The sequence below is a fragment of the Carassius gibelio genome, chromosome A17, assembly GCF_023724105.1.
Source record: "Carassius gibelio isolate Cgi1373 ecotype wild population from Czech Republic chromosome A17, carGib1.2-hapl.c, whole genome shotgun sequence".
Taxonomy (NCBI): Eukaryota; Metazoa; Chordata; class Actinopteri; order Cypriniformes; family Cyprinidae; genus Carassius; species Carassius gibelio.
The window spans coordinates 1,005,801-1,022,758 of NC_068387.1; the positions used below are offsets into that span (position 1 = coordinate 1,005,801).

At 37.7% G+C, this 16,958-nt stretch overlaps 1 protein-coding gene across 1 annotated transcript in view; it reads right to left on the minus strand.

The window, feature by feature from the left end:
- Positions 1–16,958, minus strand: part of LOC128031484 (potassium channel subfamily K member 5) — a 103,238-nt gene that overhangs the window by 28,609 nt on the left and 57,671 nt on the right. The window contains exon 4 of the mRNA XM_052619781.1: positions 16,753–16,921. Within this exon, the coding sequence (XP_052475741.1) occupies positions 16,753–16,921 (169 nt within the window). The remainder of the gene's footprint in view (positions 1–16,752; positions 16,922–16,958) is intronic.

The following is a 16,958-nucleotide window of genomic DNA, read 5'->3' on the forward strand; positions in this document are numbered from 1 at the left end:
GCATGTTGTTAACATGACTAGCATGTTGCTGCCATGTTTTTAGCATGACTAGCATGTTACTAGCATGTTTCTAGCATGATTAACATGCGGATAGCATGTTTTTAGCATGACTAGCATGTCGCTACCATGTTTCTAGTATGTTTCTAGCATGATTAACATGCTGCTAGCATGTTGCTAGCATGTTTATAGTATGATAAGCAAGTTACTTGCATGTGGTTAGCATTACTAACATGTTGCTAGCATGTTTCTAGAATGACTAGCATGCGACTAGCATGTTGTTAGCATTTTTCTAGCATGATTAGCATTTGACTAGCACGTTGCTAACCTGTTTCTAACATGATTAGCATGTTGTTAACATGTTTCTAGCATGATTAGCATGCGACTAGCATGTTGCTAACATAATAATAATAATAATTCTTTACATTTATATAACGCTTTTCTAGACACTCAAAGCGCTTTACATAGACAGGGGGTATCTCCTCATCCACCACCAGTGTGCAGCATCCACCTGGATGATGCGACGGCAGCCATATTGCACCAGAACGCCCACCACACACCAGCTTACTGGTGGAGAGGAGACAATGAATGTGATGAAGCCAATCAGTAGATATGGGGATTGTTAGGAGGCCATGATGGTCAGAGACCAATGGGCGAATTTAACCAGGATGCCGAGGTCACACCTCTACTCTTTCCGAAAGACATCCTGGGATTTTTAATGACCACAGAGAGTCAGGACCTTGGTTTAACGTTTCATCCGAAGGACGGTGCTTGTTGACAGTATAGTGTCCCCATCACTACACTGGGGCGCTAGGACCCACACAGACCACAGGGTGAGCACCCCCTGCTGGCCTCACTAGCACCTCTTCCAGCAGCAACCTAGTTTTCTCAGGAGGTCTCCCATCCAGGTACTGACCAGGCTCAGCCCTGCTTAGCTTCAGTGGGCAACCGGCTCCAGGGTGATATGGCTGCCGGCTACATGATTTTAGCATAATTAGCATGTCGCTAGCATTTCTCTAGCATGATTAGCATGTCCACTAGCATGTTTCTAGCATGATTAGCATTTGCTAGCATGTTTCTAGCATGATTAGCATGCGATTGGCATGTTGCTTGTATGTTGCTAGCATGATTAGCATGCAACTATCATGTGGCTAGCATTTTTCTAGCATGATTAGCATGCGACTAGCATGTTGCTAGCATGATTTTAGCACGATTAACATGTTGCTAGCATGTTTCTTGCATGATTAGCATGTCGCTAGCATGATTTTAGCATGATTAACATGTTGCTAGCATGTCACTAGCATGTCTCTAGCATGATTAGCATGTTGCTAGCATGTCTCTAGCATGATTATGATGCGACTAACATGTTGCTAGCATGATTAGCATGTTGCTAGCATGTTTCTAGCATAACTAGCATGCGACTAGCATGTTGCTAGCATGATTTTTACCATGATTACCATGTTGCTAGCATGTTGCTAGCTTGTTTCTAGCATGTGACTAGCAAGTTGCTTGTTTGATTAGCATGTTGCTAGCATGATTTTAGCATGAATAACATGTTGTTAACATGTTTCTAGCATGACTAGCATGCAACTAGCATGTTGCTAGCATGATTATAGTATGATTAACATGTTGCTAGCATGTTTCTAACATGATTAGCATGTTCTTAGCATTTTTATAGCATGACTAGCATACATTTAACATGTTGCTAGCATGTTTCTAGCATGATAAGCATGTTGCTAGCATGTTTCTAGCATGACTAGCATGCGACTAGCATGTTGCTAGCATGATTTTAACATGATTAGCATGTTGCTAGCAGGTCTCTACCATGTCTCTAGCATGATTAACATGTCGCTAGCATGTTTCTAGAATGATTAGCATGCGACTAACATGTTGCTAACATGATTTTAGCATGATTAGCATGTTGCTAGCATGATTTTATCATTACTAGCATTTTGCTAGCATGTTTCTAGCATGGTTACCATTTGACTAGCATGTTTCTAGCACGACTAGCATGCGACTAGCATGTTGCTAGCATTATAATCATGTTGCTAGCATGTTCCTAGCATGTGACTAGCATGTTGATAGCATGATTTTACCATGATTAGCATGTTGCTAGCATGTTGCTAGCTTGTTTATAGCATGACTAGCATGCGTCTAACAAGTTTGCTAGTTTTATTAACAAGTTGCTAGCATGATTTTAGCATGATTAGCATGTTGCTACCATGTTTCTACCATTACTAGCATGCGACTAGCATGTTGCTAGCATTATTTTAACATGATTAGCATGTTGCTAGCATGTCACTAGAATGTCTCTAGCATTATTAGTATGTTGCTACCATGTTTCTAGCATGATTAACATGCGACTAGCATTTTTCTAGCATGACTAGCATGCGACTAGCATGTTGCTAGCATTATTTTTGTATGATTAGCATGTTGCTAGCATGATAAGCATGTTGTTAGCATGTTTCTAGCATGACTAGCATGCGTCTAGCATGTTGCTAGCAAGTTTCTAGCATGATTAGCATGTTGTTAGCATTGTTTCTAGCATGACTAACATGCGACTAGCATGTTGCTAGCATGATTTTAGCATGATTAGCATATTATTAGGATAGATAGATAGATAGATAGATAGATAGATAGATAGATAGATAGATAGATAGATAGATAGATAGATAGAAATAGTCAGATAGATAGATAGATAGAAATAGATCGACAGATAGACAGATAGACAGACAGATAGATAGATAGATAGATAGATAGATAGATTAGATGAGTTTGAATGAGTTTAAATTGATTAGCATCAAAGCTTGATGGAGTCTAATGGGATTTGGAGCTTGGGTCATCTGAACATCATTTCAATGAAAGTCTATGGGCATTTTTATGATTTTTAATATTAATTTTTCAGAAAACCGTAACTCAAACCAGTCTGAAAAGATATAGCACACAGAGTCAGAACACAATGAAGGTCTGACCCGAGTTTGGAGTATGTAGCTTGAACGGTCTAGGAGGACCGTTTTTTTTTCAAGCCAACTTAATTAAAATATAGGCATAATATATGAAAATATTGACATTGCATATTAATCCATGTAGCCTACCACCCTAAAATAGGCTACCACTTTTAATGCTCCGATGCAAAGTAAACAACAATTTCTTTTGAATAATATAACACATAATTCATAGAATATAAATAACACTGCACACTTTTTAATGTATCAAATCTAAAATATGGTTTAATACCTTGTAATGAAAATATAAGCACAGGCTCAGGCACAGACTTGAAATTTATCCTGCTTGAATTCGTTCTAAGAAATGCACACAACTTCATAAGTACCAAACTTTTCTATTCTAGTGAATATTACATATTAAATGTATAAAATATTTAAAATATTTTAACTATAGTGTTTTTCTTTCATTTTCCGTGACTGAAGCTACAAATTTAACCAAAGTACAGCCGCTCCCTATATGCAGAGTACGCAATCTGCATAGGGCACCAACTCACAGAGGAGGCACCATCACAGTTGCTCAAAAAAAACAAAACAAAAAAAAACATGGACCATTCTCCCATCCGCGCTCGCGACCGCTCGCACCTCACATTTGCGGCTGAATGTTCATAATTGATGGATGGACATCTATGCCCGGGTAAAGGACATCAGCAATCAGACAGAGAGAAAAGAAAACTAAAGTAAAAAAAAACATTGGACATTTGAGAGTCTCGATTTCAGGGACCGTCTCTAAAGTCACAAGCGATATTGGTATACACTTTTCTAACGTCAGTAGCATTTGAGGAGAATGACTTACAGTCATAACAACAACTAAAATTTTTCATCTAGGTGTCAGCTATAATGCACAATTGAATTGAATGTTTGATATTTATTAAAATAAACTGTAAATCATATGTAAATTATGCTAATTTTACACATGGGCTCAAATGCAAATTTATAGCTCAACAGCATTTGAGGAGAAAGACTTGCAGTCATAAAACTACAATATCTTTAAGATTTTGTACTGTTCAAAAGCTAAGAAGCAAAGCTAGAAGCTTAAAGCAAAATGTAATGGTGTCCCAAGTATTTAAACTGGCCTGTTGGCCACACTTCAAATGTTTTCCTGACCAATCAGATATTGTTTTGGCTCGGAGGTATCATAATTCATATGTTTTCTTATCAAGCACGGGGTCTGAATTTTCCTGCTCTTGCAGTGTCTAATTTTGGACATGATTCCTATAACAAGAATATGATACATTTGACAAAAAGCTGATGGTCATGACTGTTTCAAGCTAACAGATTCAAACACGTACACACTAAACATGAATATGTATCCTTAAGCGAATCCAATAGTTATTAAAAGACATACTCAATAAGTGATTATAACATGATAGTCAAATGTGTGGGTTCCATATTGTAACACTAATGAGCTGATGGTATTTCAGCCATCTGTTCCATATTAATGAATCCTGACTCTGACACATTCTGCCCTCAAAAACCAGAACGTGAGTAAATAAGGACCTTCCTTTTACAACATAATTCACCATTTTGGGCGCCGTGATGTCGGCCACATCCTGCCGTGGGTGACAGTTATTACACCTATTGAGACTGTCCAGGGATACCCGTGAGCAGCCTCAAAGGAGAAACGAAACACATTCCACACACACACACAAAAACAAACCTTTCTTAAGGTTCTTTATCTTTGTCATTTTATTAATATGTATTTTGAGTGTTTGTGTATTGCATAAAAATGGTTAATCCTGTGTAAATGGTTAAAGTTGCTGACTTATAAATTGGAAATGTGTCTCCTAATTTTAATGTTCTCATATAGAACCATGGGTTGTAACCCTACTCCTGACCAGGTCGTAAAACTTTATGATCCCACTGGGAAACAGGACAGGAAAAAGCTAGTTCACCGGTACCTTTTTCTCAATGTATCCTAAACTATTTCCTTTTGTTTTAATGTATCCTAAACATATTAAGTATTTCTTTTTGGTACATTAGATGTTTTCCATAATCAAAAATTGGAGTATCCACAATTTTATTGTGTGTTAATTTTTAAATGTGTGTAATTCTGCATTTGAATGTAACTTCGTGTTTCTATCAGTTATATATTACATTACATTACATTTAGCTGACGCTTTTATCCAAAGCGACTTACAATTGCTATATATGTCAGAGGTCACATGCCTCTGGAGCAACTAGGGGTTAAGTGTTGTAACGGATATGCAGATCATCGATTCATGGGTTAAATTCAGGCATAAAAAATGAAACCCGTTTTGCACTAAATGCCTGGCCTGGCGCCAGCCTGGCTGGACTTAAATTATTTACGATACCCGTGCGAGCCTCAAAGGAGAAATGAAAACCCCCAACCAAATTCCTGAACACAAAAAGAAACCTTTCTTAGAAGTTCCTTTCATCATTTTATTAATAATATGTATTTTAAATATGTTTATGGATTGCATAAAATGGTTAATCCTTGTTTTGTGAAGAGTATAAGTTGCTAGCTTATACTTTAGGAAATGTCTCTCCTCACTTTAACTTTCTCAAAGAGAGCCATGTTTCTGCAACCCCCACCCCTGCAGGTCGTAAAACTTTATGACCACCCTGGACAACAGGACAGGAGAGAAGCCAAATCACTGGTTTCTTTTCCCAATGCATTCTAAACTTACCTTTTTGTTTTTATGTTTTCTAAATGTATTACGTATTTCTTTTTGGTACATCAGAGGTTTCCATATAAATTGGGACTATCTGCAGTGTTATCATGTGTTAATCAAATCTTTAAATGTGTGCAATTCTGCATTTGAATGTAACTTCACGTTTTGATCATTTATATATATTATTTTTGGTATCTGTGTAATCGTCATGCTTTGACAGACCCATTTATCTAGAGCAAAGTAATGAAAAATTTATTTAATCTGGAATTACTTGCTAGAATATCCCTGATGAAATCGGACAACCCCTAAATCACTAGGGGGTTTGTCTCCACAGAGACAAAGAAACTTTTCCCCCGCTTCAGATCGCGGACGTTCATTGGGTGCTTACGCAAAAAGAGGCGTGAACCATCCCAAGCCATAAGAACCGACCGGACAAGATCCGCCCTTCTTTTCTCTTCTTCTCGTTCTTCGTTCTCACACACGCTGCGACCAGCCGCGCTCATTTCGCCTTCCCCCTCAGCACAGGGACTCCTTCGGAAACTTTCGTTTTTGTTGTTTGTTGTCTTTTCTTTACTAAGTTTATTCGACTATTTGCCTCTCCACACAAGGAAGACGAATTCTGGAACATTGTTTGTTGAACCTTTCAAATACCGCGCGAAGATGAATGGACACCCCTTTGCCACAAAGGACCACGTGACCCCACGCTCACGCCAAGATCCAGAGCAGCTCAAACGCGCATCCCTGCGCGCGTCGGTCTCCAGCCCACACACATTGGACACTTTGCAAGTATCACTTTTCTATGGAGATTTAAATGCTGCTTTAAAGTGTTGCTATGATCTGATTGTTGTTGGCTTCCGAAAAGGTTACTGACTGATTTTCATACCTGAGCTCATTCTGTGATCTCTCACTCTTTCTCCATTTTCTCTCTCTCTCTCTCTCGCTCGCTCGCTCTCTTTCTCTCTCTCTCTCTCTCTCTCTCTCTCTCTTTTATTTGGATTCCGTTATGTCTTGTATAAAGGTTACTGTCTGTATTGTCGTACGCATATTTACTCTGTGTGATTTGTAGTTTCGATGTATCACTAGTTGAATTATTAAAAACCCTATATTCATGATTGGCTTGGACTCCACCCCACTCACATTACGAGTCACTGAAAGGTCTGATCTTTAGCTACAAGCTTTAAATTTAGAAACTAAATTTATCATAAGGATAGGATAATGTTTTCATGGCCAGAAAATATTTTTCCTTGAATTATAAGAAGTGATAACTTTTATTGAAAATTGATAGGTCAAGGTTGATAGGTTTGATAGGTTGATAGGTTTGATTTGCAGTAATTTACAGTAAAAGATATCACAATAATTGATATGAAGAATGGAATATTGACATATTAATGATTAAGTTACAGTGCCCTGTAATTTGTTATTGGTATAGACAATTGAGCTATTTTTCATAATCAATAAAAATTAATGTAACTGTCATCTGAGATATATATTAATCATATTCCTGATTAATTATTCAAATTCCCTATATATCATTTGAGTTAATTATTATGTAAAACTCATTGTTGTTACAGTGTCTTTCTCAGGGACACATTGGTGCCTCACAGTGGATTCGAACCCAGGTCTCTCACACCAAAGGCATGTGTCTTATCCACTGTGCCAACACCACCCAACATATATTTGTTCATGTACTGTTTGGTGTTTTTTGGAATTGTCATGTTGTGACCTGTATAAAAAGGGTTTGTAAAAATGTATTAATCTTGAATTGCGAACTTTCTACAATACCACTGCTGAGATCTGACAAGCCCTAAGTTATTAGGGTGGGTGTTTCCACAGAGACAAAGGAACTTTTTCCCCGCTTCAGATCGCGGACGTTCATTGGTTGTTCACGCGAACAGAGGCGTGAACCATCTCAAGCCATATGAGCTGACCGAAGAAGGTCCGCCCTCTTACTTTCTTCCCTTCTGCTTCGACCCTCGTCGCTTCCGCTAGTCCCTCTGAGCGGCCTCGGGCCGCTCTAATATCGCCGTCCCTCTCAGCCGGGAGGGATTCTCATGGATCCTTCGGAAGTTTTCGTTTCCGTTGTTTTATTTCTTTTCTTTACTAAGTTTATTCAACTATTCGCCTCTCCACACAAGGAAGACGAATTCTGGAAGACTGTTTGTTAAACCTTTCAAATACCGCGTGATTCCGCAGCAGCCCCGGGCCTGAAGACAAAGGACCATGCTGATCCAGCACACGCACGCTGGTTTCAAAAGACCAGCGCACAAAGCGTCACAAAAAGACCACGCTCACGCACGCTGGACCATGCAAGTATCTTTCTCTATGGAGATTTAAATGCTGCTTAAAGTTTGTCTATGATTTGAGTCGTTGTTGGCATCCAAGGGTTACTGTTTGTGAGTTTGCATAACTAACCTCATTCTGTGACCATGCTCTCTCTCTCTCACCTCCCTCCTCTCTCATTCATTCTCTCTCTTTCTCTCGTTCTCTCTCTCTCTCCCTCATTTGGATTCCGCTATGTCTTGTACAAAGTTTACTGTCTGTATTGTCGTACGCATATTTACTCTGTGTGATTTGTAGTTTGATGTATCATTAGTTCAATTATTAAAAACCCATATATTCATGATTGCCTCCGAACCCCTCACATTACGAGTCAATGAAGTGTCTGATCTTAGCTACATGCTGTTTATTATTAGTAACTAAATTGATCATAATAACAGGATAATGTTTTCATGGCCAGAGAATATTTTTCCTTGAATTCTAAGAAGTGATAACTTTATTGAAAATTGATAAGTTAATCTTACGGCCGTTTGCTGGACAAACCACTGTTTGATTTGCAGTAATTTACAGTAACCGATATCACTATAATTGATATGAAGAATGGAATATTGACATATTAATGAGTGAATTACAGTGCCCTATAATGAGTTATTGATAAAGGCAATTGAGCTATTTTTCATCTTTCAATAAAATTTAGTGTAACTGTCATATGAGACATATATTAATCATATTCCTGATTAATTATTCAAATCACCTATATATCATTTGAGTTAATTATTATGTACAACCCAGTGCGGCTACAATATAAATGAATATGGAGTGAAGCAATGGACTGATATTCATTTATAAATCTTTTTGAGTTCATTTTGGTCCTAATATATGTAGAAAAGACTTCTGTGCCATTCTCTTGACAAAGATTTCTGTGGAGGCCAGAGGTTAAAAGGCCCCCCTTTAGGAATTTCGGTCTGGTTCTGTTAGGTGGCGGAAGTCAATCCAAGGATCTTGTGTAGTAATCTCATGGGTTTACATGTGATGTCCGGTGTTGCATCTCAATTACTTGCCCCAAATTTGACAATCTCTTCTCTGAATTGAAATAGTCAATACTTGTTCTAATGGTGTTAATGTTGAAAGCTGTTCTGTGAAAGAGTTGGTTGGTTAACTTGTTTCTGACTTGTAGCACTAGGACTGATTAGTAGTTGCAAAGTTAAACAATGAGTGGTGAGCAATCATTAAAATTGCATAGGAGCATTTTCTGGTGTGCGGACTCATATTTGCAAAAAGGGCCCAAATGCACATGAATCTATCTGCCGGGCTCTGAATGCGAAATCCTTTTGTGGACGTGTTCTTCACGAATAAATGTCCAGAAACATGGCAGCTAAACTCTTAAAATTCATATCATGTTAGTATAATGGTCTTCTCATTTTAATAGTATGTATATAACAGTCTCAGTCATAGTTATTAACATTCAGCATTGGAGTTTGACCTACTCGCACAGTGCGCTGAAGAGATATCTCCTTAGTACTACAATGAAGTGCTTGACTCAAAACCAAATGCATCTTATATCAGGTAAATAATATATCCACGATATATATACACCGGTTTAAATTATTTGAAAATCACTTGTACCCTACCTGTTCGAAAAAATCCAAATTTTCTGCCTGTGTCAGTTTGAGTCGTGGTAAAGTTTTAAATCCTTGCCGCCAAGATGCTCCTCTGTCGTTCACGGATTATGGAAAGTGAAACATAAATCTAGAGGGGTGGTTGGATTTATTACCGCACTTTAAAATATCAATTTGAAGCTTCTTTCTTTTCAGATTCTTACAGCTTCATCATGATAGGCTGTATATTAACTTATGAAAGTGAAAGAAAAGTGAAAGTGAATAAAGTGAATTTATTGGGATAAAACCGGTAATTATATGTGAAATCAGACATTTGAGCTCCCCCATATAGTCAAAATGGCCTAATAACACCCCACAAATATTCGACTGTTAGATTGGTAGTCGAATCAGGCTCCTCGAATCGAAGCACTGATTCATCGAATATTCGGGGTCACCCCAGGAAGTTTGTTACACAATCTTAGGTGAGGACCAAGTGAGTGCATCCTACGTAAAACCAGTGCTTTACCTATTGAAAGTCAACATATCGAGCCTGAATGATGATGACACTGAACTAACAAAAACAATGAAGACAACCATTCGCAAATACCTCACTGACAAATATCAGGATCCCAAGGATGACCTGCGGTTCAAAACCCAGTAAACTGACAGAGTAAATACAAGCCAGAGCAGCAGTATCCAGTATCCAGCTGCTGCAGCATTGTAGCAGCCTTTATCTACCTCCACATCACAGAGCCCTGATGCAGAACAAACACAACCCAAGAAAGCAAGAAAACACTTGCCAGGTTTTTTAAAAACTCAGGTGCTGTAAGTGCATATGCAGCTGCAGGATCAGCTTCCTTATCTCTAAAAGAGGGGAATCGAAGGGCTACTTGTCCACAACAATATAAAGGGAATGGAAAGGTTACTTGTCCATACCAAATGGAGAACATTACGTGGATCCTCTGGAATGGTGGAGAGTTCATGAGGTAAACTTTATAAGACTTGACAATATGCAGAAAGTGCATTCCCAGCAACAAGTGCTCTCTCAGAAAGAGCCTTCCGCATTGGTGGCAATATTGTCACCTGGCTGCCATAGGGCAACTCTCAAGCCAGATAAAGTCAATCAACAGGTTTTCCTCTCTAAAGATTTGTGATTATGATCAGTCATACTAGGCTTGTCGTGATAGACAGTGTTGATGAAGATACCGATGTTAAGCCACAACACCAGTTACATTACTTGCCCACCGTGGCACCAACCCCCACTGTCATTTTGATTTTTTGTAGTAATACAAATCATTTAATTCAGTAAAAGAACAGATACTACAATTAAAAACTGAACACGGCAGCTCAATGTAGCGTGCCGAACGACAGTCGCATCAAATTTCAGATTTATTTTATCCAGTGAGGAGAGCTGACTGACAAAAAGAGTGAGGTGAGAAAGACAAGACAATGACGGCTGATTTAAAACGAAATGCAGAAGCACCTTTTTGGCAATATTTTGGATTTTGAAAACCCTCCTGACTTTTGTCGTTTATCTAAGGTGATTTTGGAAGTTTTTTTTTAACATTTGTTTCTTATTTAATTGGTTCCAAATTTTTTGCTGATTATTTATTTATTTAAACGGTGTCATTTATTTACTTTATTTGACATCAAGGTGTGTGCCGTGCCTCCAAGCTTTCCTACTCTTTTTGTTAATAAACATTTTACGTTTCATATTTGGTTATATATTTTACATGTATACTTTTTTCCAGTTTTGTATACCTATATAAACTTTATCTAAGTTATTTGTTATTTTTGTAACAGAGTGAAATATCTGTGATTTTATATCTGTTATTCTGCAATGAAAGAATGGAAAGGTGTACTGTCAATGTCAATTTTATTTATATAGCACTATTAAACACAACCACTGGTTGACCAATGTGCTAAACAACTATAAAATCATTTCAATAAGACAAAACATAATACAATAAAAACAATAAAACAATACAGTAGAAAATTCGCCTTTTTAAAATGCTAAATCAAAAAGGTACGTTTTCAACGTAGATTTAAAAACGGATAGTGAAGGTGCAGATCTAATACAAAGGGGTAATGCATTCCACAATCTAGGGGCAGCTACCGAGAAAGCGCGGTCCCCCCTACATTTCAGCCTCGACTTGAGGATGCATAATAATCTCTGGTTGGACGACCGGAGAGACAAGAGGGGTCGGTGTTCAGTCAATAAATCAGAAAGATAAGTAGGGGCAAGACCATTTAATGATTTAAACACTAAAAGTAGAATTTTAAAATTAACTCGATAGCGCACGGGTAGCCAGTGTAGAGAGTGTAAAACCGGTGTAATATGCTCCCATTTTTTGGAGCGCGATAAAAGCCTAGCAGCTGCATTTTGAACTATCTGCAAGCGAAATAGGGCTGACTGACTAATCCCTAGATACAGCGAATTGCAGTAGTCCAATCTAGATGTAATAAAAGCATGAATAATTTTTTCGAAATTTCTTGTAGATAAAATGGGTTTAACTTTTGCTAGTAGTCGAAGCTGAAAGAAACATGATTTAACCACTGAATTTATCTGTTTGTCAAACTTTAGACCATCATCGAAGATAACACCCAGATTTTTTACCCAAGGCTTCACAGATAGATTTTTATCGCCTAGGGTTACTTTAGGCGCAGTTAAAGAATTTGATGGACCAAACACAATTATTTCTGTTTTACTCTCATTAAAATTTAAAAAATTTAAAGACAACCAGGCTTTCACATCAGACAGGCAAGACATAAGTGCTTCCAAACCATTTGAGCTCTGTTTTAAGGGCGAATAGATTTGAGTATCGTCTGCGTAGCAATGAAATGACAGGCCATGCTTTCTAAAAATAGAACCCAAAGGGAGCATATACAATGAAAAAAGAATAGGAGCTAAAATGGAGCCCTGGGGAACACCACAGGACAAGGTAGCTTCCTCAGAAAAATGTTCACCAATGTTAACTCTGAAACTTCGATTTGACAGATAAGAGTTAAACCATTCAAGAGCACTTCCTTTTATGCCTACACAGTGTTCCAAACGAGCTAGCAGGATGGCATGGTCCACAGTGTCAAAAGCAGCACTCAAGTCTAGGAGCGGAGCACTAGCACAGCATGAGTCACCAGTTAATAAAATATCATTTAAAACCTTCAGAAGTGCAGTCTCAGTTGAGTGGTGTTTTCTAAAACCTGATTGAAAAACGTCAAGGATCTTATTTTCATCCAGAAAGCTTTGTAGATGTTGCAGAACTACTTTTTCTAAGATCTCTGAAATAAAAGACAAATTAGAAATGGGTCTGTAGTTGGCTAAAACAGAAGGATCTAAGTTCGGCCTTTTAAGCAAGGGATAAACTGTGGCATGTTTTAACACATCAGGTACAATACTACTTTCCAAACATTGATTTATCATGGTCACAAAATAAGGACCCACAGCATCAAAAACTTGTTTGAAGAAATATGATGGAAGAGCATCAATAGAGGAGCCAGACGGCTTTAACTGACACACTATTTCTTGAAGATATATAGGTTCAAACTGGTTCAACTCAGCAGAACCAAAAGTAGTAATTGAAGGATCAAACGCAGGTGGGACTATCCCTAACCTGATATCATTGATTTTATTTATAAAATATCTAAGAAAGTCATCACACATAGTTTTTGACGCATCTGGGTGCTCACGAATAGTTGGATTAACAACAGCGTTAAAAATAGTAAAAAGTGTTTTAGGTCTATGGTAATTCTTTTCAATGATTGCCGCAAAGTACCTGGATTTAGCTGCTCTCACTGACTTCTGAAATTTTGATAGTGAGTCACTTAAAATTTCAAATGAAATTTGGAGCCGGTCCTTTTTCCACTTTCGCTCCGCTCTCCTACAACACTGCCTCAGAGAACGTATGTTTTCATCGATCCAAGGCTCAGATCTAGGTTTAAGTTTTGTGGATGTTACAGGAGCAACTGAGTCTAAGACAGTCTGGACAGGAGGTCCTCTGCACTCAAGTCACATTTACTGACATCTACTGATTTAAAAGCGTCACAGAAAGCTAATGAAAAGGCTTTGCTGGTGGTAGAGGTGATTAATCGAGATTTACGGGTACATTGAGTGACTTTTGGAATATTAGAAAACCAAGGAACAGAAAACAAGACAGATTTATGATCAGAAAACACATTGTCAGACACCTCAGGATCCGACAGAGAAAAGCCATATGATAGCACCAGATCAAGTGTATGTCCCATTTTATGAGTGGGGACATTCACATGTTGTTCTAGATCAAATGCATTTAGTAGAACAACAAATTCTTTAGCTAATGAATCCACTGTGCAGCATACATGTACATTAAAATCACCAAGGATCAACAATTTGTCATATTTTGGTATAAATTCCCCCAGGAAGTCTGCAAACTCATTTAAAAAGTTTGTGTTCTGCTTTTTCGGGGGGCGGTATTTCAGAGCAACCAAAAGTGGGAAATTCATGTCCAGTATAAACAGCTGCAGCTCAAAACTCTGATAGTCATTTATCATAATTTGGTGGCAAGAAAATGTTTCTTTAAAAATAGTAACCAAGCCTCCACCACGACCAGATTTACGAGGTGAATTTAAGAACAAACATTTTGGAGGTAAAAGTTCCGAGAAAGGGCTAAGATCCCCAGTAGTAAGCCAAGATTCTGTAATGAACAAGAAGTCCAATTTCCGCGAAGAGAAGAAGTCATTTATAATAACAGTTTTATTTACCACTGATCTGACATTTAACAATGCCATTGTAAGCCGACGCGAATTTTCAGACAAAACCTCAGATCGCGGTGTCCGGGGAAAAGCACGAAGATGGTGCAAGCACACTCCCCCACGGTGGACTCAGGGCGAGCCGTAGACAGGAAGCACAGCATCCACAGCCAGAGTCAGTGGAATATTCCAATTTTGCACTGGATCCAGGGAGCGCGAGCGAATGAAGAAATCGCCGGCCAAACCCTTTCCATGATGAAGAGCCTGAAAAGACCGCGACTCGCGCTGTTGTTGCAGGAAGTGCTTCAGCTTAACGGCAAGACCACCCCGACATCCGCGCCATTTCCGACGCCTCCTCGCCGGTAGGGAACTTGGCCAACGACGAAGGTAGCCAGGTATTGACTTCAGAAACGGAGGTGAGTGATATGAGCCATATCGTGCTTGAGATAATAGTTCGTTTGCGCTAGGTTGTAGGCTTAACAGCGCTAATTTGTCATAGACAAATGATGACAAGGCGTACTGTATAAAATAAGAAATAAAACTAAATAAAACAAACAAACTGTGGATTTCACCACGAGACCGACGGCACACCACAGACACCGGCGCCATCTTCCCTCCCAATGTACTGTAGAGATACTACAAGCCATTATAGTGCGCTATATATGCTTACCTGTATGGCATATAAGAAGAAGCTGGCATGAAGAAGCAAGTCAGTTCTGGGGTAGTGGGAGCACATGTTTCTTGGAGGCTACCTTAGAAAACTTGGAATCATTGAGAAACCGTAGGGTTTTAAGCTCAATGTTAAGAAATATTCATTTACCATGCATCTTAGGGTGAATTGGGAAGCCTATTGGTTCAAAAAGGATTTTGTGGTGGATTGGATTTGTTTGTTTTGTTTTTGAGAGAAGTTGTTCAACGTACTCAATGTTTTTCTTCATGGAAACCAATTTCAACGCACTCAATGTTTTTTTTTTATTTTTATGTTGCATAGTTTCATCTTTTTCTCAGGACAAAACTTCAGCTCAGATAAGAACCTTTATTGGATTTAGCAATGTGAAATCAAAGACACTGTTTCTCTGGTCCTTCATTTGGATATTTGTTATAAAGTGCCACAGAACTGGGGGAATCAAGTTCATTAAACAATAATTGATCTATGTGATAAACTCTCGTTAGTAACTAAATCGAAGAACAAAAAGAGGAAAGTTACATTTTATATTAGGAATAGCCTGCCCTATAGAATGGTGTATTTTAATTTGTTTTATTAATAAAAGTTATATGTTTTATAACTACGTAAGCTGAAGTGAGTTTGACTTTGTATTTTGTTGTTGCATTCAAACAATTGACGCAGAACTGACGCTAGTTCAAAAGTGGGGTAAAATGCACACGGCGCTTTTAAGGTATTTAAAAGCAAAGGAAAGCGGAAAAAAAGGGAATGTCCCCGCGGTGATACCGGTATTATCGGTGTTGTCTCACACCGATTAACTTGTGGGAAAATTTCCTCACTGTCACAACTCAAAGTCATACTTTGCACGCTTTTATAAAGAGATGTAAGTTGTAAAAAGGTGAAAGGTATGTTCTAAAACTGCTATTGCTAAGTTTACAAGAGTCAGGATTCAGAAATATTTTTGCACATTTGGTTGATTTGTTTTGGGTCTCACATTTCACTTTTTACCATTTTAATTATTTAAAAAAATAATAATAATTTTTATAGTGTTATAGTGTTGTGTTTACTTTTTGAAGCCAATGTTTATTTTGATGTTTGTGTGTTAATGTTTATCTATGACTGCATTTTTAACTAGACCAAGTTAATATTTTTATTCAAACATTTCTTTTAACCTTTTTAAAATAAGCTATTTTCATTTAAACTTTTTTCAACCTTGTATGCATATCTTTGTTTATTATATACTTTGTTAGATGCTATTACCTAAAAAAAGAAAGCTGTCTGAGTGTTGACTGGTTTAAAAATAAATCTAGCATTGGCAACAATGTTCATTTTGTGATAAGTCGTTGATTGTAACTGAATGCAAGTCTTGTTGAATGTTCTATAGTTAACCACTTCTATTTTTGTTGCTTTGTAGGACTGCATTTTTAAATGGAGGCATTAGTTTGTCTCTAAGGCTCAGTATGTCAAAATATTCTATAAAAAAAACAACATGAAAAATAATTATGATAAAATTGTGAAATAATTGTTTACTGAATTTTTTTTAAATATATTTTTCCATATTTCCCAACCCAATTTATACGTAGTATGCTAAATGCTGTTACATAATAATGAAGATGATGATGATGATAAATTAAATATGTATAATAATCTAATTATTATTGTTATTATTGGTGTATGGGATAATAATAGGTGCTAAAAATAAGCATACGAGATAACAACAGTGATGCCTTGTCTGCCACTAATAAGCTTAAACAGTAGATAAGTATTTTGGCTTTTTTTATCCAACATAAGGGGCTAAATTCATTTTATCAGGTGATTTATGATAAAAAGCTGTTTTGAACTCAGTCACCCACCTGCTACAAGATCACCAAATCCAATTGTTGTCAAAGTGACAAAAGAAAAATACAAGCCCTCGATATAGGTCCAGCCTTCTTGAGACATGAATACAAATGGGGGAATCACCAAATGCACCAACACACCCCATAACAGAAAGACAGCTGTGCAGGTGAACTGTGTTCTCCGCTTTAAGAAGAAACACACACAAACACACACACACATA